This window comes from Chelonoidis abingdonii, chromosome 19 (genome assembly GCF_003597395.2).
Source record: "Chelonoidis abingdonii isolate Lonesome George chromosome 19, CheloAbing_2.0, whole genome shotgun sequence".
In the NCBI taxonomy this organism is placed as follows: domain Eukaryota; kingdom Metazoa; phylum Chordata; order Testudines; family Testudinidae; genus Chelonoidis; species Chelonoidis abingdonii.
The window spans coordinates 1,712,358-1,736,882 of record NC_133787.1 but is presented as its reverse complement, the minus strand read 5'-3'; the positions used below and the strand labels follow the sequence as shown (position 1 = coordinate 1,736,882).

Sequence of the window (24,525 nt, the reverse complement as noted above, 5' to 3'; positions counted from 1 at the left end):
GGCAATGCAAACTCATGGAGGCTGTCTTATATAGCACCCACGATTCATCCCACAAAAAGCCTCTCAATTCATAATGGTAATTACACAGATGGCCAAGGCTTTTCACATAACACAAGAGTATCCAAGAATTTTCAGAAAGCTAAGTCTATTCATTCTAATTAATCATGTCACAAATACTCTAAATTAAGCCACAAAGGGTAGTACAATTAAATATTAATCATACAATCAGAACATTACAGGCCTGTGGAAAAAGCAAAAATTGATCATACAGTTCTTCCTCCTATATCTATCCTCAATGGGGCATACAGCATTTTAAAACAGCAGCAAACAGCCCACAAGAAACAGCATTTGCCAGTCTATCCCTTTGTCACTCCTTAGGTACTTACGCTTATTTCAAACTTGGTAAAAGATGACATATCAATTACACACACAGCCTCCTTACAGCACTTGACCTCTGACCCCACAATGTCAAACCAATCTGGTTTGTAGAAGGTCTTGCTCTGATCCAATGACAATAGATCTATGTAAGGCAAGAATCAAGAGAACAATTCATAAGCTGACTGCAATGATGCATATTAAATCAACAGGAATGCTCTATCCAGAGAATACGATCTCACCTTTCCCTGGTGGGACAAAGTACTTGGGTCTCTCGAATCCATGCTTCTCCATCCATCTGGCTCCCTGAGCATCCAGGCGATCATAGAGAGGGGAAGTACGCAACTGCCTGCCAGTCTGGAAATCCCAGCGGGGAACCTTCAGATCATAGATCAGGGCTGTAATGGTCAAGGGTGGCCAAATATAAGCTAAGTTGCTGACACTTCAGCCCAGCTTCCTTATAAAGACTGCCCTTCCTCACAAATATTCCTTTCTAACAGTTAAAGTGTATCCATTCTGCAGTACTTCTAGAGAGTTTATAAGCTAGCAAAATCATAGCTGAAGAAAGAATTCTGGTATTTCGCTGTTTTGCTGCTGCTTATGGTGCCCAACTTAACTTTTCAATGCTGTCCCGTTATAGCAAGTATGCCACTTCTGAAGCGCTGTCATTCAAACGTCAGCTCTTCAAAAAACACTGGTGAGTTTGATGCAGTACAGAAGCTGAGACGAGGAGCAGTAGGAAAAGGATTCATAAAATTGCTGAGTGCAAGACTAACTCTATTTCTAGGTTGTTTGCTGGTTATAAGAAACACTATATTTCTAAATTATGGAACAGCCTTACTCCACTATTACCAATGGGTGGCTGGATTACATATATCTGGAGCCATATCTAGCCTTCTCTCACCACCTGCCCCCAAATCCTATGCCATAGCAACTGGGTGCATGTGTCATAGATTTTAAACAGCAGAAGGAACCACTGATCATCTAGTCTGATCTCTTGCATAACACAGGCCACAGAACCTCTCCCAGTAATTTCTGCATCAAGCCCGTAACTTCCAAGTGAGCTACAGCACATCTTTTAGAAAGACATCCAGTCTAGAGTTAAAGACTGCAAGTGATGGAGAATCCACTACATCTCCATGTAAGTTGTCCCAATGACTAATTATCCTCACTGCCAAAAGTTTGCATCTTGTTTCTAGTCTGAATTTGTCTAGCTTCAGCTTCCAACCAAGGCCTTGTCTTGCTTAATTAAAAAGGACTCTACTATCAGAGCTGTGTTTCCCATTTGGGCCCTTACAGACTGTGGTCAAGTCACCTCTTAACCAATTTTTGGATAAACTAAATAGGTTGAACTTCTTAAGTCTCTTGCCATAACCTCATAAGTCTCTTTCCAGACCTCAAACATTCTTGTTGCTCTATTCTGAACTCTTTCCAATTTTTTAACATCCTTCTTGAACTGTGGGCATCAGAACTGGACTATGTACTCCAGGAATGGCCTCACTAATGCTGTAAACAAAGGTAATACAACTTCCCTACTCCTATTTGATATTCTCTGCTTATAAATACAAGATTACATTCACCCTCTTCGCTACAGCATCACTGGGAGCTCATGTTCAATTGGTTATCTGCCATTACCTCTACATCTTTTTCAGAGTCAGGACATTACAGGACATTGTCACTCATCTTGTAAATGTGTTTATTCCTAGAAGTAGGATCTTGTATTTGGCTGCATTAAAATGCACCATGTTCAGATGAGCTGAATATACCAAGCAATCCTCATCAGTCTGTATAAATGACACCGTCATTACTTACCACTCCACCAATTTTTGTGTCATTACAACTTTTACTGGTGATGATTTTATACTGTCCTCCAGATTGTTGGAAAAAATAGTGAACAGCCTTGGGCTGAGAACAGATCCTCACTGGAACCATTAGAAATATCCCTAAAGGACTATGATTCCCCATTTACAATTACTTCTTGAGATCTATCGGTTGTTTTTAATCAATGTAATATGAACTACATTTAAAAAAAAATACCACTACACAAAATCAACCTCATATGGGATTAAATTAAATACCTTACAGAAGTCTCTGTATTTTATGTCAACACAGTTAACTTTAGTAATCCTCATCAAAAGAGGATATCAAGTTAGTTTGACAAGACCGATTTTCCATAGAACCATGCTGACTGGCATTAATCATGCTACCACCCTTTAATCTTTTACTGGTTACATCCCATATCAGCTTTTCCATGATTTTGCCTGGGAATGATGTCAGGATTTCCAGCCTATAGTTACCCAAGTCATCTCATTTACTTTTATTTTAAAATTTTGGTACAACATTAGCTTTATTCCACTTCTCTGGGACATACCCAGTGTATCAAGATTTGTTAAAAATTAATATTAATAGTTCAGAGAGCTGCTCAGCCAATTCTTTACTACTCCTGGGTGCAAGCTGTCCAGTCCTGCTGATTTAAATATGTAAAACTTTAGTAGCTGCTGTCTGACATCTTCCCTAGTTACTGATGGAACAGAAAGTATTTCCTTATCATGGTAAGATATGAATACAACATCCTGCTTCTTTTCAAACACATAGCAGAAATATTTAATTTAATTTAATATTTAATTGAATACATTTATCCTCTCTGTATCATGATTGGCATTTTTACCATCCTTATATGGTATCAGACCACTGTCCTGAGGGAAGCGGGTGGGAAGAGAAGAGTGATATTTCTATTAGAATACAGAATGTGACAAGACCAGGGGCTGAATATGGTGTTAATTTACCCAGAATGGCTACAGTAACGCAGTGGTGTTTCTCAGGATCTACACTGATGCGAGTGAGTGCCAAATCTGAAATCTGCTGTGATTCTACACGGAAAAGAAAGGTATTCTAAACATGGGGAAAAGTTTTTTGGACATAAGTGAGCCAAGAGTTTTACCCTGTAATTCTTTTGCTCTGATCTTAACATACATATTTTTAGCTTAGGCCTTCTGATTCCTTTAGTTACTCTTTTGATTGTCACTTCTGTTCCATCCTTACCTCCACCTTTAAAAACAGTGAGGCAGGACTCTTCCCATCTAAAGCCACTCTTCATTGAAGCTCAGTTTTGTTTCACTGAGGATTATCCAGTGATAGGAAGGAACACAATTATGGGCCTCACCCTACAAGGCACTTAATATACAAGATTATGGGCCTCAACTGATTAGAAACTGTGGCATGAGGGGAAATACAGACAGCAGCAGCATGCTGAGCCATTTTGCCCTTGACAGTGGAGCGTGTCTATAAAACCTTCACAACTGATAAAAGATCATTAGACTCAATAGTCCTAAATTGGGATATTTGCATTTTCACATTATACTGACACAAAATATCAGAATGCTTGGGACAACACAAAGCTTTTAGGTGGAAACTTTCACAGACTCAGACTTCATGGCCAGAGGGGACCATCAGGATCATCTACTCTAACCTCCTGCACATTGCAGGCTACAGAACTTCTCCCACCCACTCCTGTAGTAGACCCATAAATTCTAAATCTTGATTTAAAGACTTCAAGTTACAGATAATCCACCATTCTGCACTGTCTTTATTCTATTCGAGTCCTAGCCAGTGATGCATGGGACTCCCATGCAGAAGATATGTTAATGAGGATAAAAAACACATGGTCCAAAGGGTGTTGGGTGAGCAGACAAGTACAAAGATGTCTGTAGCACCAATACAGGAGCATCTCTCTGGAACAGATTAGCAGAGTGCTACTAACAACCTATGAGGAAGCCAGGTGCTCTCTCCTCTTGGGCAAAGGCTGCACAGCCATCCGGACGGCTGGAAGGGAGAAAGTGGCCCTCAGAATGAGTGCAGTTCCAATGCTGGGAGGAGAAAAGGTGCAGTAGAGACAACAGAGTCCTACACACCTCTGTGAATGCTAGACAGTCATCACAAACCTCATCACCTTCCACTTCAAAGGTAAAGTGTGTTTCTTTGACCTTGCCTTCTCTAACATAAATACAGTGCAACACGAATACATATATTTTTACAAACCTAAAACCCTATCAAAACAAGACACTCCACTGAAAAACATTTCTCCCCTTGGGGAGAGGATAAGAGAACAACACTTGACAGATGTTAGTCATGTTGCTCAATGCACCACTGGCAGGGTACTATGGTGATAAGCGCAGTACAAGAACCTGTCTAGACTAGAATAGTGAGTACGCTGGGAGGTTACTTACGCATTACTTCCATGACACGGTGACGGAGGAAGGTGCGACTGCTCTGAAGGGCACCAAAGCGCTTCAGGTCCAGTGGCCAAACATTTTCTGATGGGCAACCATTTACCATCCACTCAGCCAAGTACCTGGTTGGAGGCAGAAACCAAGGAGGATTTGGATGTCCATTGAAGCACTATGAGCAAGAGTCCAGCTCTTAAGTCAAGGAGTAATGGCAATTTGGGCACCAGGATTTCTTGCAATCGGCAGAGGCTTTGAATAAGATTACAATAATACAGACACCATTGGGAGCTGGGAGATTTCAATCTAAAACAAAACCAGTCACCAGATAATGCAATTATTAACTTCCCACTGCAATGAAATTTATCACACAGAGCAAAGGAAGCTGAGGACATTGCAAGTGAAACTACAGAGCATCAGACTGCTAGCATGGCTGGCACTATGCTAAATCCTTAGGATACACAAAGCAGAGAGTGTTGAAGTATGCTTAATCTGGGGTTAAGAAGCCAACAGCTTTGTCATTTCCAGTACCTGGTGCAGACTCACTCCTCAGAAGGTGCCTGTCAAGCTGGAGGTTACATTTGGCTGCACCTCCGGCAGTGACCAAGCTAGGGCTGGAAGGTATACTCCAGACCCCTATCAGAATGACAGAAAGCTAAAAGGAAGGAAGCAGCCCAAACTAAAGCAGAACAGTTCAACACATTTGGCTAGCAGAGACAATAGCAAAGGGGTCATCAGAAAATCCTCGGAGAAAGCTATGTTAATGCAATGTCAAGACAGACAGCTTGAAACGACAAATGGACAGGTCTGATTCTGACCCCAAAGCTGTAAATAGGCTGCAGATCTTCCTATAATGGTGCTATGGACCTTATTATGACAGAGAAAAATGGAGGATTCACTTTTTTTTGTGAATCTTCTGACAACTACCAGAACCAAATGGGTACTAAATCTGGATACTGTGACAGGGTCAGGCCAGATGGCTACAGGAGAGAGATAGAAGGCATATATATTAGCCCCAGGTTAAGTAGGTCCCCTTTCCCTGGGTAAGGTAACAGGGAAGGTTCCAGAACAATCAGGAACTTTCTGGAAACAATTAAGGCAGACAGGCTGATTAGAACACCTGCAGCCAATCAAGGCAGGCTAATCAGGGCACCTGGGTTTAAAAGGGAGCTCAGTTCAGTTTGTGGTGAGTGTGTGAGGAGCTGGGAGCAAGAAGCTGAGAGTGAGAGGGTGTCCTGCTGGAGGACTGAGGAGTACAAGTGTTATCAGACACCAGGAGGAAGGTCCTGTGGTGAGGATAAAGAAGGTGTTTGAAGGAGGCCATGGAGAAGTAGCCCAGGGAGTTGTAGCTATCCTGCAGCTGTTACAGGAGGCACTATAGACAGCTGCAGTCCATAGGGCCCTGGGCTGGAACCCGGAGTACAGGACAGGCCCAGGTTCCCCCAAAAACCTCCCAATTCCTGATCCAACACAGGTAGATCTCTGAGGCTAGCAAAATCCACCAATAAGTGCAGGACTCACCAAGGTAGGAGGAGGAACTTTGCCACAATACCAATAGCCATCACAGAAGAAGGGGGGAAAACAGGTCACTCTGGGGCTGGGATGATAGAAAGGACAGAGCCGCCCAGACAGCGGGGCATTGGGGCAATTTGCCCCAGGCCCCCGTGAGAATATAGTATTCTATAGTACTGCAACTCTTTTTTTATGAAAGTGGCCCCCAAAAGTGCTTTGCCCCAGACCCCCTGAATCTTCTGGGTGGCCCTGAGGAAGGATCCTGGCTAATGGAAGGCAACGGGTGGGAGCAGAGGATTCTGGGCCAGATCAGAGTGCCAAGATGGAGCCACTATAGGAGAAAGTGGGTGAGGGCGAACCAGGGCAAGGGGCAGCAGCCATTTTAAATGCAGCCTTTTTTCCTAGATGTGATTTGTACAAATCTGTCAAAGTTCCTGTATTTGCATGAAAGTCTAATCTACCAGGGAGTCATCACAACCCTAGGATGCTGGCAGAAGGAAGTGTGGGGGAAGTTTGTTTGGCGAATGTATAAATGAGTCTCCAGGGCTGTGAACTCAGCACCTTTCACTGACATTTAACTCATGTTAGTGTTTATAGTACAAAAGTACTTTATTGCCTGCATTTTTAGTGAAAATTAACTCTGAGAGTCACCTGAACAATCTGGCCTGAGAGAGGCTGGCCTACAAGTCTAGGATTTAGGAATTCCCCCACTCATGTGGCAGTACCCAGAGCCAATGCATCTAGCCTGTGTACAGGGGATAAGATGAGCTGTGCTGTGCTCAGCATTTACTTCTGCCAGCTGGGAAAAGGAACAGGACTAGTGGGCCCTGCAAGGAGCCTCATCAGTCTTCAGCAAGCTGTTGGTCCTTGACACGTGGAGCCCAAAGATGATGAGCAGGGAAAGCCAATAACCTGATGAGTCAGAAACCCCCACAGAGAAGGAAATCAGAAAAAATGCAATATGTTCTTCACCCTCTCTAATGCAGTGCTCTTTCATAACCCAGGCAGGCAGACCTTCAGAGTCTCAATGCGTGGATGAGACGATGGTGTAGAGAGGAGAGGTTTACATTCATTAGGAACTGGGGAAACTTTTGGGGTGGGGAGAGCCTATACAGGAGAGATGGGCTCCACCTAAACCAAAGTGGAACCAGACTGCTGGCACTAAACATTAAAAAGGTTGTAGAGCAGTTTTTAAACTAGGAGATGGGGGAAAGCCGACTGCTGCAGAGGAGCATGTGGATCGGACAGCAGACTTCTTTTAGGGGAGCAGTCTAATAGGAACTCCAGGTTATAGTCCCGAGCAGAGGATGGAAGGGATAATGTAAAGCCGGATCAGATGATAAACAGTCATCATAAAAAGAATCGACTATGAGAAAGGGCAGACAAATAAACAGGGACAAGTTTTTTAAAGTGCTTGTACACAATGCTAGAAGTCTAAAAATAAGATGGATGGACTAGAGTGCCCTTGATAAAGGAGGAGAGATTGATATAATAGGCATCACAGAAACCTGGTGGATGACAGCAATCCAATGGGACACAACATTCCGGGTACAATATATCGGAAGGACAGAACAGGTCGTGCGGGGGAGTGGCAATAATGTGAAAGAAAAGTAGACTCAAATGAAGTAAAATCTTAAGGGAATCACATGTTCCACAGAATCTCATGGATAGAAATTCATGCCTCTATAAGAATATACATTAGGGATCTATTATCAACCACCTGACCAGACAGTGATAGAGATGATGAATGCTAAGAGAAATTAGAGAGGCTGTCAAATTAAGAACCCCAATAATATGGGGGATTCCAATTATCCCATATTGACTGGAACATTTCACTTCAGAACAAATGCAGAGATACAATTTCTCGATACTTTAAAATGACTGCTTTCATGGAGCAGCTGGTACAGGAACCCACACGGGGAGAAGCAACTCTGGATTTAATCCTGAGTGGGGGCGCAGGAGCTGGTCCAAGAGGTAACTATAGCAGGACCGACTGGAAAGAGTGACCATAGTACAATAGCATTCAACATCCCTGTGGTGGGAAGAACTCAACAAGCCCAACACTGTGGCATTTAAAGACAGGTTAAAGACGGGAACAAGGGTAGGAATTAATAGTAAATTCTGAGAATGGAGAGGAGTAACAGTGGTATTCCCCAGGGTCAGTCCTAGGACCAATCCTATTCAATTTATACAAATGATCTGGAGAAAGGGTAACAGTGAGGTGCAAAGTTTGCAGATATACTAAACTGCTCAAGATAGTTAAGACCAAAGCGACTGTGAAACTTCAAAAAGATCTCACAAAACTAAGTGATTGGGCAACAAATGGCAAATGAAATTAATGTGGATAAATGTAAAGCATGCACATTGGAAAAAATATCCCCAACTGTACATACAAATGATGGGGCTAATTTAGGCTACAATGAGACAGGAAAAAGATCTTGGGAGTCATCGTGGATAGTTCTCTGAGATGTCCACGTTGTATGCAGAGGTGGTCAAAAAAGCAAACAGAATGTTAGGATCATAAAGGGATAGAGAACAAGACTGAGAATACATATTGCCCTTATATAAATCCATGGTACGCCCACATCTCAAATACTGTGTACAGATGTGGGTCCCTCATCTCAAAAAGATATACTAGCACTAGAAAACGTTCAGAAAGGGCAAAATAAAAGTTAGGGTTTGAAGAGGGTCCCATATGGAAGATTAAGAGGCTAGGACTCTTTCAGCTTGGAAAAGGGAGGACTAAGGGGAATATGATGGAGGTATATAATCATGAGTGATGTGGAGAAGTGGATTAAGGAAAAGTTATTTACTTATTCCCATATACAAACTAGGGGTCATCAAATGAAATAAATAGCAGCAGTTTAAAACGAATAAAAGGAAGTTCTTCTTCCGCAGCGCACAGTCAACTTGTTAGAACTCCTTACGTGAGGAGGTTGTGAAGGCTAGGGACTATAAGCAGTTAAAAGAGAACTGGATAAATTCATGGTGGTTAAGTCCACAAATGGCTATTAGCCAGGATGGGTAAGGAATGGTGTCCCTAGCCTCTGTTTGTCAGAGGATGGAGATGGATGGCAGGAGAGAGATCACTTGATCATTGCCTGTTAGGTTCACTCCCTCTGGGGCACCTGGCATTGCCACTGTTGGTAGACAGATACTAGGCTAGATGGACCTTTGGTCTGACCCAGTATGGCCATTCTTATGTTCTTAAGACTAAGCTCAGGCTCCCATGAATTGACTGACAATTTTACATGGTCAAATTCTGCATATTGTCTTGTGGTACACAAAACCCCACTGTGTCTCTTGCACTATGCTGGTGAGTTAACTTTCCTCTCAGCCAGCAGGCTACAAAGGGCTGTGCAGGCCCACAGCCATAGGGGGCTGGGGAGAGGAGAGTGGTAGGCAGGGAGGGGAAGAAGTTGGGGGCGTGCAGGGCTGCCAGTGAGCAGAAGCGCCTCTCCCCGGGGGCTGCCACTGGCAGGGAGAGGGCTGGGGGGAGGACTCTGGCCCCAGCACCAGAGCTGCTGCCGGCGGGGAGAGGGCTGAGAGGAGTCCTCCAGCCCTAGCCCAAGGGCAGCCTGCACCTCATTCTCCTCATCTCCAGCCCCAGCTTACAGCCCGCACCCCCCCCAGCTGGAGCGCTCACCCCCGCACCCTAACCCTCTGCCACAGCCGAGCCCCCACACACTCTGAACCCCTCAGCCCCACCCCCGCCACACGTCACTTCCATATTGGTGCACATAACATAATTCATTCCACGCATAGCTATACAAAATTAGAGGGAACATTGCTGGTGAGCCACTAACCTGCCTGCTCCTCCACCAAAAGAGGTGCCAGCGGAGTTCATTCCAGCTAGGACAAAGTAGCCCTGTACCGTGGGTGACTCTCCCAGGATGCACCGCATATCTGGAGTGAAGGATTCTGGGCAGTTCACTAACTGCATGATCTCCAGAGCCTCCAACCCTGGCATCCTCCGCAGAAGAGAACTCAGCAGTGGCTCTAGTCACCAAAACAAAACAAGACAACTTAATCTTGATAAACCACAGCCTTTAGTCTACAGGCACTTCAACCACTCCTCCTCCATCCCCAAACCAGACACAGAAACCAGTCCATTTACTCCAAGATTTATATGATCTTAACAGACAGCAGTATCTTCCATGTCTCAGTGCATCTATGGGACAAACTGGATATTTGCTGTAAAGTACCACAGGGGCAGATCAGCAGAAGGGCAGAAAACCTAGCAGACCCTGCCTTCTCAGGCTAATTAAAATGGATCAACCCTGAAAGAGAACTCTTTTGGGGGAATGAAGAAATGGCTATCCCCATTAAGCAAATTATCTCATTTCAATTTTTTTTTGGTTCAAGGTTTCCCTCCACAAGGTATTTTGCATAAAAGCAATCACCTTCATTTGCTCAAAATTCAGCAGATGCAAGCACTAAAATGATCAAGTTTCATGTTCCCTTAAAAATGTCTGAACAGAAATAAAGCTTTTATGCTCACTCCCCATGCATCTGAGAATTCCAGCATGAGTATGGGGTTATGAATTTCACTAGAGAGGGGTCTCAGAGCAGCCGGTGTCAGGTCTGGGTGTATAAGAATGAGGGCAGATTTGAAAGCTGCCTTCAACTACCTGAAAAGGGGTTTCAAAGAGGATGGATCTAGACTGTTCTCAGTGGTACCTGATGACAGAACAAGGAGTAATAGTCTCAAGTTGCAGTGGGGGAGGTTTAGGTTCGATATTAGGAAAAACTTTTTCACTCAGAGAGTGGTGAAGCACTGGAATGGGTTACCTAGGGAGGTGATGGAATCTCCTTCCTTCGAGGTTTTTAAGGTCAGGCTAGACAAAGGATGATTTAGTTGGGAATTGGTCCTGCTTTGAGCAGGGGGTTGGACTAGATGACCTCCTGAGATCCCTTCCAACCCTGATAGTCAATGATTCTAAGATATCTAGAACAGCAGTGTCAAAGGCTGGTGGACCCTTTAAGGCAAGCCAGGTTCAGCCTTGCTTGTGACCCAGCAGCAAGCAAGTCCCACTCCGCCCAAGTGACTGTGATATGGCAACTGAACAATAATTAGTGATCCCAGCAGTGAAAGAGTTAGGAAAAGACAACACAGTGAAGAATTCTTTGGGGTAAAGAGATGGAGACTGTGACTGCAGAGATGGCAGGACTCTCTGACAGATAGGAGAACCCACGCGGAGTGGCATAGGCTCCTGTGGGAGAAGCCCTAGGCTAAGGCATACAAAGTACAAAGATTCTCAGGAAAAGCTCCCAGAGTCCCTGGGGAAGGGAAGTAGTAAAGGAAAGTATGCTAAGACAAGACGCAACAAAGGAAGACCTCTACAGGAGCAGGTTAGGCTCATGTGGAGAAGGCCCTGAGGTAGGGTCAGTAAAACCAGTGGAAGATTTAACAGTTCAGCGGAGAAGGGAGAAGACAGAGTTACAACCCTCTAGTTAAAATTATGGACAGAAAACAAAAATGAAATTCAACTTGAGAAAATGCAAGCCAGGACATCTGGGAAAAAAATCCAACACCCCACCCCACCGGGCGGGAGGAATCCGGGAGCAGCCATGTTATACTTTGTCCACATAAAAGGTAACATCAGATTAGGTGCACCTGGCAGTCCCTATTCAAAAGAGATGCAGGATTGGAGTATCAGGAGTGTATGGCAGTTTACTGGTGCTGTACAGGGAGCCTGTATGTGGAGTAGCAGGCAGTGCTGCATCTTTAAGATCAAATGCATTGGGGAGGTTTGCACTGTGCTCTTCTGTACTATACTTGGTGCAAACTGACATGCTGAAGGCTAATGGGGACTTCCAGCAATGCACACAGGAGGCAACTGCAATTGATGGGAGTGGGATTCTCACACTAATTGCCCCACAAATTGACAGCTGAACCCACTTATTAAAGTGCCCAACTTCCCCTGCCCCTTAAGAAAGCATAAAGTTCTACCAAACCCATAGCACAGTCTCCCCTGTAGGCAGCACTGCCTTCCCGTTAAGCCCTCTGTTGTGCTGCTATGGGAGCTCTGCCCATGTAAGGTCTGTAAACCAAGGTGGATAAAATATATATATATATATATATATATCTCAGATATTTTTGATAAAATGCTTTTTGAGGAAAAAACCTATCTAACGGTAACTTTGAACTATAACATATCTTAATTAAAACTATCTCATCATGGAATAGAGATTATAAATTCTAATTTTATAGTATGAGAATATATTCATGTAATGTTTAAGAAAAGTTTTGTAAACTAGTTCCAATAGTTCTGGATTAGGGACCCAATTTTATGGAGTTCCAGGGGCTTCTGTACAGATTATTTAAATTAATCTTTCTATCTACCTACCTAATGGAGCTCAGTGTTCAGTCTAGAAGACACCATCAGAGATGCTTAGTTTTGCCGTTCTCAAACTGTGGATTTGTGTCTCCAGGGATAACATGCTTCTTAACAGCAAAAATGTTTTAAAATAAACAAATAGAGGTGAGAAATAAAAGACCTCAACCCTACTGTCTCTCTGCAAATCTGTGTACACAGTCAGTCCTTTACCTCTCCCTAAAAGTGCAAAGTTTCAAAAAGTTCAATGAGCACAAGATTGTTGGGGGCAGAATAAATCTGGACAAGGAAAAGAAGACTGGAGATAAATGTGAAAAGGGAGGGACAGTCAGTAGAAACAAAAGTAAAACTGAGCAGCATATTCCAGAAGTCTTGAGGTCTTTCTGAGTGCAACCTTCAGTGATTTAAGATCTACCATCCATTCTCTCATTAGAAGGGAAAACCTATAATGGCAGCAGGCCCTAAAAGAGACCCAGTTTGGGAATAATTTAATGAAGTTCCTCTGCCTGTGAGTAAGACAGGGACGTGTGCAAAATGCAAACAGTGCAACAAAGAAATGCAAGGCCTCGTTGCCCAAATGAAACATCATCATGAGAAGTGTTTCTTCTCAGAAGGAAGCTGTGTTGAAGATGAGGAAAGGAACAAGTCTGAACATGCAGGATCTTCAGGTTGGTAAACTTTATTCCATACTTCTTTCTTCAGGACTGCCTGTCTTCCTTCTGGACTATTCTTGAATTCTCACGGCTGAGCAAAAAATATAGTTGTTACGCTATGGTACTATCATTTTAGATGCAGTTGTGATAAAAAAATAAATATCTGAAATAAGCAGAACTTCCTTTTACAATTTCACCTTTAAAGTAGTAGTGAGTGTCAGTGCATGCAGTGAGTAATACTAAACGAGCGGTATGGTAGTAATAATTAAATAACTGCACTGACTTATTTTGTTTAGCAGAATCCATCCTCATCATACAGGATTCTGAAGACTATCCACCTTCAAGATCACCATCATTTTCTATCGTTTCAGACTTATCTGCCGATGATAGTGTTTCAGTCACATCATGTACATGTCATAGCCACAGTAAAAAGAAACAATCTCCATCATTAAGAAACAACCATAGATAAGTTTCTGATAAGAACCAGCAGATTACAAAAGGAGGTAATCAATGAAAAAATTGCCCAGTTTGTTTATGCAACAAACTCCCCTTTCCGTATGATTGAGACCCCACACTTCATTAACATGGTTCAGACATTAAGACCAGGATACAGTCCATCCAACAGAGCAGATGTCACAGCAAATTGCTGAATAAAGTGTATGAAAAAGAAATTGAGCAGCGTGCAAAAGGTCTAGAGGGTGAAATTGTTAACCTGAGTCTTGATGGGTGGAGAAATGTCCACAATGATCCTGTTGTATGTGCTTGTATGACAACAGAAGAAGGGAATGTCTTCCTTACAGAAACAATCGATTCATCAGGAAATGTACAAACAACAGAATACTTACAAGAAGTAGCAGTAAAAGCTGTAACAAACTGTGAAACAAAAATTCAAATGTCTAGTACACAGCTTGGTCACAGACAATGCTGCAAATGTATCCAAGATGAGAAGAAATTATTTAGAAGAAAGTGAAGAGTCCCAAGCTAATAACGTATGGTTGCAGTGCTCATTTGATGCACCTCCTCGCCAAAGACTTCAGTTTTCCAGAAATATAGGCTAACATTGTTGAAATTGCAAAATACTTCCATAACAAAATACACTTTGCAGCTGCTGCTCTGAAAAAAGTGGGAGGAACCAAGCTAACTCTCCCACAAGACGTGATGAACTCACTAGTGGACTGTTTTGAACACTACATCAAGAACTGGCCTAATCTATGACACTTTGTGAACAAAAATCGTGAAAAAACTGATGGCACTGTCACCGCCAAAGTTCTCAACGTTGGGCTTAAGAGAAATGTTGAACACATGCTGAGTACCCTGAAGCCTATTTCTGTAGCCTTGAACAAAATGCAGGGAAAGTTTTATTGTTTTATTTACTGTTTTATTGCTAACATTGAAATTTGGAAGGAACTGAGTGAGATCTTAAAAAGAGAAATATACAATGACAGAGTTAAATTACAAGCATTAAATACACAAATGGGACAAGTACTATCTCCAGCTCATTTTCTTGCAAATATTCTCAATACTCAGTATCAGGGTCAAACCTTAACTGCTGAAGAAGAGTTGGCTATGACATGGACATCCAGCAATCATCCCTCCATAATGCCAACTATAATAAACTTCAGAGCTAAGGGTGAACCATTCAAGAAATGTGTGTTTGCTGGTGATGTTTTAAAGAAAGTCACAACAGTGAACTGGTGAAAGTCACTTAAGCACTTGGATTCAGAGACTGTTGAAATGATAATCTCACTTTTAACAGCAGTAACTTTTTCTGCCACTGTAGAGAGAATATTTTCTTCCTTTGGACTAATTCATTCCAAATTGAGAAATTGTTTGGGACCTGAAAAAGCAGGAAAGCTTGTTTTTCTTTTGAAGATTATCAACAAACAGGAAAATGAAGGAGAAGACCACTGAGTTAGCTGCAGAAACCAATATTTTAAGTTTCTCATGTTGACCTGGCTGACATAGTCAATTTAATTTTGGGTTGTTTTTTTTTTAATATTTCATTTAACTATTTTAGTTAAACAATTTTAACAAAAACAAACCTGGTTTTAAAAAACTTGAATGTTTAACTTAATTTAAAAAATTCATATGCTTGTTTTGTTAAAATATTATACGTCTGCTGTTGAAGAAAAAAATCCAGAATACATAATGTTGTTGTTTTAGTTAAATAAAACAATTTAAATGTCTGTCTGATGACATTCTCATCCTAATACAGCATGGCAAGAAAATCCTCCAAATATTAATGATTAACCTGTTGAACTGGAGATAGTTCACCTCCCAATGAGTTCATAAATATCTGCTTCAATTACCTTTGGTAAATGAAATAATCAATAATTTAAATCAATTTGATTTAAATCAAATCTACCCTGCTGCAAACCCTGTCTGATTAGCGTACCAAAGTGATCCCAGTCCTCATGCAGATTCTGAATCTCCAGCTGGTTTCGGCCCTCAGTAAAAATGGGCTTGGGGTTCTTCTCAAAGCCCCCTGAGAGGATGCCACCTTGCCAACTGCGGATATAGATCCTGCCGTCTGGGTCCACGATAGCTGTAGAGGAAACATGAGACTGTATGGAAGGATTGAGAAGTGCAGGACAAATTACAACTTTATATCAAAGTAGACCGTGCTTCCCACACACAGAGGCTGGGAATATAAAAATGACTCACAAATCAGTCAGTGAAGAGAATTCACTAGAGAGTAAATCAGGACCTCTGGTCAGAGAACTGGTTTCCCAGGGGAGCATAAACACTACTTACTAGTTGCAGAAATGCTTGCTAGAGAGACTTTGTGAGTATGAGTGTGAGTGTGAGAGAAATGTTTTCCACTTCCCAGCCCTGGTATCCATATGTGTGCTCCCCTTTACGGGAGCCAAAAGCCAAGTGTCTGGGGAGGGAAGGGTTGATATCGCAAGTGCTCTGATTGCCCCCTACTGCTCAATGACATGCCAATGCCAGTGTAAAGCCTTAACTTCAACTGAAAGAGAGAAATGCATGGCCCATATGGGCACAGCAGTCTCCAAGGAGAACATAATAGCAAGGTTAGCACCATCCCTCCAGAGCATGTAGTGCATGGTTGCATCTCTGATGGATGCATCAATTACTTGCAAAGCAAGAGTAAAAATCATTCCTGAGCCACAATTTCTGCTATCTGAGCTGGCAAACCCAAAAGAACTCATCTTTTGTGGCAAGAGTTTACGTTTGAGTAAATAGACAGCTATTCCCCACCTCAACTCTGAAAGAGAACACTCAAAACAAGTGAGCCTGAATGCAAGGCACATTCCCGGCAGAGTTCAGGACTATGGAAAATATCTGCACCCAACAGCTCTGCCTCTCCAGCCAGCCTTGCCTTTGGAAGGACAGTGATAATTCACCAGCAAAATAAATCAGAGTAGGAGAGTCCTCACTTGGTGTGTTGCTCTCTAGTGGCTTCTTCAAGGGACGTGTCAAGAGGTAGAAGTGCTCACAGCCATGCAGTGGGATACTGACCGGCTCCTCATTGGAAAGACCCAGCTCGTAGGCCCACTGAAACCAGAAAGGGTTAGTTAGGGTGGAAGTGACTGGGAGAAAGCTGAGTCCCATGCATATTTTGTCTTCATCTGAGTGTTTTTGCTACAGCACCAGAGAGCAGATCAATGTCTATGCTGCTGTAATATTGCCTTAGACAGACGGAATTATTTACTTTTTCCCCTCTCTACTTAGATTATAAGCTCTTTGGGGAAGGGAACATCTTTTTGTTGTGTCTGAACAGCAACTGGCACAATGGGGGCCTAGTCCATGACTGAAGATTCTGTCTGCTATCATGATATAAAACAAAACAAACAAACAACAATTTATACTGTGAAGTCACTACTGGTTTGGCATCCAAAGAAAACATAATAGACAATGATTCTTCTAATGGCCTCCTGGTCTGCTAAGGTCCCATGTTACCAAGATGGACAGTTGCAGGCTGAGAAACATCAATCTTCAGGGCTGACAAGCTGTGACGTTAGAATGAGGAAGATTTCCAGAAAAATTATGGAGAGTCAATAGTCTCATTAAGAGCCACAGCAAAGTCCTTCGCCTCAGAAAGATGGGCCCCTCCCATTGACCGAGACTTGGCAGGTGTGTATTGCCACATTGCAGGATGCTTCTCAGCAGGTTGCCACTTAGATTATAGTGCCAAGCAAACAGCATGCACTAGTCTCCTCTTAGTTATAACTACCATTCTGGGGCACTGAATAGCATGCCTTTGATGTACTGCAGCAGACCAGGCCACAGTGAACCTTAACATTATAATAATGTATGAAACTGCAGAGAAAATACAGAACATACACACTTCTTTATATTAAAAGCAAATACATGGGTGGCAGAAACTTAGCACTGCTAATTAGGACTGCTCTAATTAGGACAGAGATAGCATGGACAGAGAGGGTATAAACACAGCTATTTGGGGATGTAACCAATATTTTCCTATTTTGGGGGCTGACAAGTGTTCATTCATTCTGAAGAAATGTGACATGCGCTTTTAGCTGGTACTGAATGATCTCCCCCTCTGCTATTACAGCTACCGAATACACTGGAGTCCTTACAAGAGGACACAGAGGGGGGAATTCCCATCAGATCTAACCTGCCCAGCACAGTTGACAAAATACTGGCATTCAATCTGTCCTCTGTCAGTCTCCACTCCAGTCACGCAACCCTTTTGGATCATGACATGGCTGATGCTTGTCCGCTCATGGATCTGGACACCTGCATTGAGAGGTCAGAGAAAGGAGTCAGGATACCACAGGCCTTACAGCTAGGATGAAAAAATCAGGCTGCTAATCCCAAAGCCAAATTAACAGCTTCTCCTCCATTTCAGATACAGGCATTTCCTATTACTAGATTAAACCTTCTCATAGGAAAAACAGGAGAAGGACTTGCATACAATGTTTTATGTAGAAAACCTTGATGGCTTGTGTACAATGAAGCAGGACAGATCCTGCAATGCAGTGAGCTGGAGTTAGAGCCTTTTAAGTGTGGGACTTATACTGGGTGACAGGAGCAAACAAATAGGGAGCGCAGATGACATTTAAGGAGGAAGGAAGTGTGAACAAGGAACTCTGTAAGCCAGAATAAAGACTCTATAAATTTTATTTATAAATGCTGGAGTCTTTAGTTTGGATGGTGGCACAGATACAAAATCTAATAGCTATTTCAAGGGAATACGGTCACTTTTGCCCCAGTTAGTAAATGACACTGAAAATAAGCAGGACTCAGAAATTCAACTGGCAAACAGAAGTTCCAGCCAATGAAGTTCTGAGACAACCGACCAGGTGGCGCTTAGTGAGACTAACAACATATTTTTCTCAATCAAAGGCAGTGATACAAAGTCATAAGTACAATACTAGGAGATGCTAAATGATAAGAATAGCACTTCCAGAGCACTGGAGGCAATTGGCTGTTGGCCTCACAGCTTGCTGCGCACAAAGGACATGCTGCTGCCGTACAGCCTCCACCTTGGCTTCAGAGCTTCACCCTCGTTCACCTCATAAGCTTCCTCCACTCTGACCAAGTTCCACTCCCATCTCCTTTGCTAAATCATCACTTCATTTCTTCTTTCAGACCACCCCAATCTCTCTGAACAAGCTTCCAACTGGCATATGCCAGGCCCATCTCCAAATCCCCAAACATCCACCTGTCCAGTTAAGTATTCCAGCTTCAGTATTCCAGTATCGCACACTCCTCTGGGCTCATATATAATGAAACTGTCCAGACTGGTATGAATCCACTTGTGCCTTTAGACTAAGCTCCCATCTGGGTTTACTATAGGTAGAAAACATTGTGTAGACTTGTAGGGTTGTATATAAATAATCACTACAGCAGCCTGTGGTGTGTGATTCCTTATACTAAATATCTCAAAAGATGAAGTACCCAAACAAGGGCTGACCTGACTTTAGGGTGGAGAAAAATGGATTTAAAGTACATTTCCTTTAAAGAAATTAGCAGACTTTGGTCATCAAAACAGAATAAGATGAATTCCAAATCTGATACCAGTCCTATTAAAGGGTCGTTTTCCTTTATAACAATAAGGCAGACATCACACAAGGAAGCTGGCATGTTATAGATTAAAAATATTCATACCATTTCGAGAAGCAGCATTTGCCAGAGCAAGACTCACATCGACAGATGATACGACTGCGTCCTCTGGCACATACATGGCACCCACCAGGTCATGAATGTTGATTAGTGGGTGTAGTTGTGCCACTTGTTTTGGAGCCATGATTTCACAAGGTATCCCCATTACACTGCCACAGAACACACAGAGGATGCTTGTCATTAGTCTCTCAGGAAAGGCAAGCACAGGTAAAGTTTAAGATCAGGTACAGTTTCTCTCTTATATATACCTGAGCCTTGAGGCAATGCGTTTCAGGGAGATCAGTCGATCCTGAGTCTGAGCCAGTGAGATAGAGCCTGTCTTCACGTAACCTAGGACAATGACCAACCAAAGTCAAGTCTGAGTTGGGCAGGTTCTCCAAGCCCTCGTATTTCCAGCAGAATCATTGCTTCCAATACACAGCAGCCAAGAAAGCCCAGCTTCCCACATTCATACGCTGATTAGCTAGTAACCTACAATTGTTTTGGAAGGCACAGTTTAATTTAGACTACTAAAGTTATTTTAATCCTGCTTTATGCTAAAAGTTACTCAGGTTCATAAATACTCTCACCGATTATATTCCACACACTCCTGCCCAGTAAAGCAGAAACTGGCAGGGCAAGAGGCTAGAACTAGGGACTCAGACCACTGATCCAGGTGCTCTAATAACTGCTTAATAAGCTGAAGAAAAAACCTTAACATGTAATAAATGAATATAAACCTTCTGGCACCAACGTAACTCCATTGGCTTTCATGGACGAATACGACCCTTTAAATGTTAACCTTATTTATAGGCAGTGCTGGTAATGCTGATTATTAAGGTTGTCTGACACATTCCACTGTAAGACCCTGTTTTCTGTTGCTTATAATTCTGCCAAACGTTAACTGTGTGGGCTTAAATTATATATTTGTTAATTCTGAAATTTCAGCCTAAATGATTTAGCGATTCTGAGAATGAGACTAGGGGAAAATGTGTTGCATTGCCCATGTAAAAAATTTTGGCAAACTTTTCTTTTAAAAAGCTAAAGTTCCCCCAACTTTGGAGCAGGGACCTGAAATTTGGCAAGGGAGTGGCCTTTGTGTCACGGATGTACCTTTTACTGTCCCTGCAAAAATCAACCAAATTTAACCAAGGTATGCCTTTGAAAAATCACAGTTCACACATGCACAGTAGAGACTTGCTAGAGTTTCACATCTAAATCCCCAAAGATTGTGTCTACTCTGACCTGGGGCTAAGCAAGTCTTTTCCTGAAGCTGCAGCTCTGTGCTACTGCAGACTGGATCAGGGCTGATCACTGGAACTGAGAGCAGGGAACCTGACTCTGTTGTACTCTCAGTGCTCCCTCTGTTCGGTACAGGTAGGGTGGAGGAGGATGCAGAGGGAACAAGATCTGCGAAGGGAATGCCAGGAAAAGTAGATTGGGACAAGTAGCTGGAGGAGAGGGAGAAAGAAACTGGGACTGGGAATCGGTGTTAGGAAGGAGACTAGGACTGGCTGGGCAGAGACCGGGAGCCAGGAAGTGGGTGACTGAGATCAGATGAGCTTGGGAGAAGGAAGGGAGTGAGGATATTGGGACTGACTGGGCAAGAAGATTGGGATTTGAATCAGAGGTATGGGTGAGAGGGAGGAAGAGAGCCAGATCTGACGAAGAAATAGAGTTAGGGGGAAGAACTAAGACTAGCTGAGTAAGGAAACTGAGACAAGAAGATGGGGACAAAGAGATTGGACAAGAAGCCCAAGGAAGGATACTGGGACTGAGACCCAGTGGTAATGGGGAACATGGGTGTGTCTCACCAGAGGCTGGGGGTAGACAGAAGGAACAGATGAGGAGCAGGGTGGCGGGGAGACTGGGACTGGTTGGGCAAGGACCTGGGAACTGGAGGAAGGGAGAGAGTCTGGGACAGGGAAAGGTTGGAGGGGGCTTGGCAGAAGAGGTCAGGTTTGGGGACAGCAGGCAGAAAGCTCTGTACCCACTAGATCACATTCCCCTCCAGATCCCAGAATGCATCTCAGCTCCCCAAGCCTCAGAATTCCTCTACTATTTGTGAAACCCACTGGCAGTGTCCCATCCCCTCTAGTTCTGGTCCACAGAGGGTGACAACTATTACTGCTATCAGTTACTTCACTAGTTGTTGTGGTTTAATTCATATGGTGGATCTAAAGGTTTTGACCTTGCTGATGACCCATGTGGGTTTCAATATGACGCCACATGATGGAATTTGTTTTTCCAGTTTGCATATTTAAAAATCTAGGAAAATACATACAAACTATGTTAAAAGTCAAGTACTCAGAACTCAGGAAATGCTAGAATTAAGGATCCCCTGAAACCTTAATTTGGCCCCCTGTGTATATGTATGCATCAAGATAATCTTTCATTACATGATCACATAATATATTTCCCATAGGACCCTGACTCATTCAGTGCACAAGCGGTACTTGCTCTGGGGGTGAATCAAAATAGTGGAGTGGTGAATGAGGCAGAGGATTGTGGGAAGAGAAATGATGATTTCATGATTCAAGCAGCTGAATGCTTGCCTGAAGAACTGGATTCTAACCCCGCTTCTGTAACTGAGTTCCTATGCAATACTAGGCAAGTCACTTAAACTTTTCATAGTGCTCACTAATTGCGTGTTTATTTTCTGCATGCCTGACTTGAAATCCTGAGGTTCGATCTGTTAATCCTAGATGTCTCAAATTGGGCACCCAAAATTAGTGTATATATTAGACCCTATCTGTAAAAGGGAATTAGCACCTCCCTAATCTCTTAAGAGTATTGTTTGTGAAGCACTCAGGTACAGTAGTGATGAGCATCATGGAAAGCCAATAAGGAAATTAACAGTTCTGTCTTCAAAACAATATGCAGTAAATAAGGCATGGTGCCATACAATGAACAGTTCTTGTTAAGAGAACACCATCCGTTCTGTGCGTTGTATGAGGCATACTGTTTCATAACACATACATACAAGGGGACTAAATTAAAGTTGTGAAGGAAACTTATTTCTGGCACATCCTAACTGCTGAGTGCATGACTTTGAAAAGTGAAGTATGTTCTATTTATGTGGTTGTAGAGAATGTGGAAAATTTCTGTATTTTTATGAAAAATGTATGATTGTTTCCCCATTCACTTTTATATTGTGATCTGCTATGACTCAAGGGGTTGTCATCTTCTCTAGGATAGGGAGCTACGAGATGTATGTAGGTCACATAAGAGTGCCAGGATTGGTATGAATGAATTATAAAGAATTGCCAACATATCACTGGCTTCCCTCGGAGATACAACGGAAGGCCCTGGACTGGACATTAACTTTTAATGACTGGGAGCCAAGGGAGGCAGATCATGTGTAAATAGGGTGACTACGGCTGGAAACAAAGAACTGAGGTGTCAGAAAACTGGTCTAATGATACTGCTGCCCTGTGCAGTGAGAGAGATTGAATCTAGGACATTCTGGGCGACAGACGCAGGTTGTCCAGCCAGCATGGATGTGTGTGTAAGCTTTGCTCTTCCACTGTAATTTAAGGATCCTAAAATATTGTATGCTAGTTGACTAATAAAAGCTGTCCTGTACTGAAAAGACTGCCCTGTGTTGCTGCAAACATCTGTTGGCTGCGTAGCTCCCAAAGGGGTAAAAGTCTCCCTCCAACAGGAGTTCAGGTTCTTTTGGGCTTACTGAAGAAGCCATGATGAGAAACATTAGTGCTGAAGCCAGGGCCCAAAGTAATGGAGCTCCAGGGTATCCCTTGCAAAAAGTGGAGGCCTAGGGACTAGCACTAAGAGGGGTATGCTCCCTGACAGACTGTTTAAAGGCTTGAGGCAAACTCACCCTGTGGATCTGTGACAGTAAGTTTCTCGCATACTATTATTAAAGCTGGTTGGAAACAGGTGTGGAGTTGCTACTACTGGGCACTCATCCTCTGCTCCCTCTTTAATAAGCAGGTGTGCATGCAATATAAACAAGTACTTTATGCTAAGATTGCTGCCCACGCCGGTGATACAAAAATGAATACATCTGTATAAGCTTCACGGTTAATTCTAGTTAACTCTTCCTTGATTAACTTTTACGTTACTGATTTGAGCATAATGGGGGCAGTTTTCTTTCAACAATTCTGCCCTTACCTGTCACAAGTGTTGTGTTCTAAATGACTGCAGCAGGAAATCCAAACGTGAGGATGCCACGGGAGTGTTTCCAAGCTGAGAGGGCTAAAGCCCCATTCAGTGCTTAGAAACCAGCAATTATACATGCTAGTTCTACTCTCATTCCAAGTCCCAGAAAGCAGTGGAGTTCATGGAATCCACTTAGCAGGGAATTGAACCAGAGGTTCCTTTTCTTACCTGTTTTGATTCCAGTCTCTTGTTCTAACTGCTGATACAGCTTGTTTGAATAGTCAGCCATCTTCAGCTCTATGGACAAGTGCCTGACTGTGCTCACAATGCCAGCACAGAATCGAGTGGAGCCAGCAGCCAGCCTGCAGGAGAAAATACAGCAGGGGCCTCATACAAAATGCTTTCATATCAGAGCCTCTGGTTCAGGGATAACCTCAGGACAAGAATCTCTCAGATGCACTAGGCATTGCAGCCTCTCTTATTGGCAGCCAGAGTTTGCGGCTTGTGTGTGTAGCTACAAGAAAGTGAAATCACAGTAAGATATGGGAAGGAGGAAAAGGGGAGAAAGAACAGCCCAGAACTGAGGTAGACATGAATTCCTGGTAACTTGAGCTGATGTTAGAGTAATAAACCCCGTTAGTTAAAAGCCCTCTCTGTTTGCAGTACTCCATTGACTGGGCAGATCCAATGTCCAGATGCCTCCAACCCCAGATCCAAACAAAACCCCACTGGGCAGTCCAGCTTCAGAGTGTATTTTTAGCTGCCTGTTGATAAGATGCACCCTATACTTGCACCCCAGCAAGAAACACAGGTGGCAGGAAGACTGCTGTCCAATGAGGCACAGTACAGCGAGACTACATTCAAAGCTGGACACTGAAGGGTGCTTTAACAACGATTAGGGCTCCGTATCTGTCATGGAGGTCACGGAAGTCATGGATTCCATGACTTTCCATGACCTCCGTGACTTCTGCAAGCGCCAGTGTGGTTGACCCCATGGCCTCCCAGGCACTGGGCCAGCTACTGGAGCAGCCCTGGGCAGTGATCCCCGGCCGAAGCAGCTGCAATCTGGCCCTCAGCAGCTGGAGCCGCTGGCCCGAGGCATGCCCGTCGCCACCCCCAATAGCACCCCCCTCTCCTCCCCTACCCCACCACGCCCCATTTAACTGCAGGTATTTTTAATACAAGTCATGGACAAGTCACGGGCCGTTA

The 24,525-nt window shown here is 43.2% G+C and overlaps 1 protein-coding gene across 5 annotated transcripts in view; it reads right to left on the bottom strand.

Annotated features, from left to right (window-relative positions):
• The window catches only part of PDPR (pyruvate dehydrogenase phosphatase regulatory subunit), a 77,119-nt gene that overhangs the window by 23,633 nt on the left and 28,961 nt on the right, over positions 1-24,525 (bottom strand). For 2 of the 5 annotated variants that reach the window (XM_075073752.1, XM_032770334.2), the window contains exons 2-11: positions 23,545-23,678; positions 19,464-19,545; positions 19,201-19,364; positions 17,705-17,826; positions 16,503-16,620; positions 15,497-15,646; positions 9,917-10,109; positions 4,602-4,726; positions 618-773; positions 387-520 (exon numbers count right to left, since the gene is read on the bottom strand). In XM_075073752.1, the coding sequence (XP_074929853.1) occupies positions 387-520; positions 618-773; positions 4,602-4,726; positions 9,917-10,109; positions 15,497-15,646; positions 16,503-16,620; positions 17,705-17,826; positions 19,201-19,364; positions 19,464-19,545; positions 23,545-23,678 (1,378 nt within the window). Of the gene's footprint in view, positions 1-386; positions 521-617; positions 774-4,601; positions 4,727-9,916; positions 10,110-15,496; positions 15,647-16,502; positions 16,621-17,704; positions 17,827-19,200; positions 19,365-19,463; positions 19,546-23,544; positions 23,679-24,525 lie in introns of those variants that run through there. The other 3 variants (XM_032770333.2, XM_032770335.2, XM_032770337.2) reach the window with 3 other exon arrangements.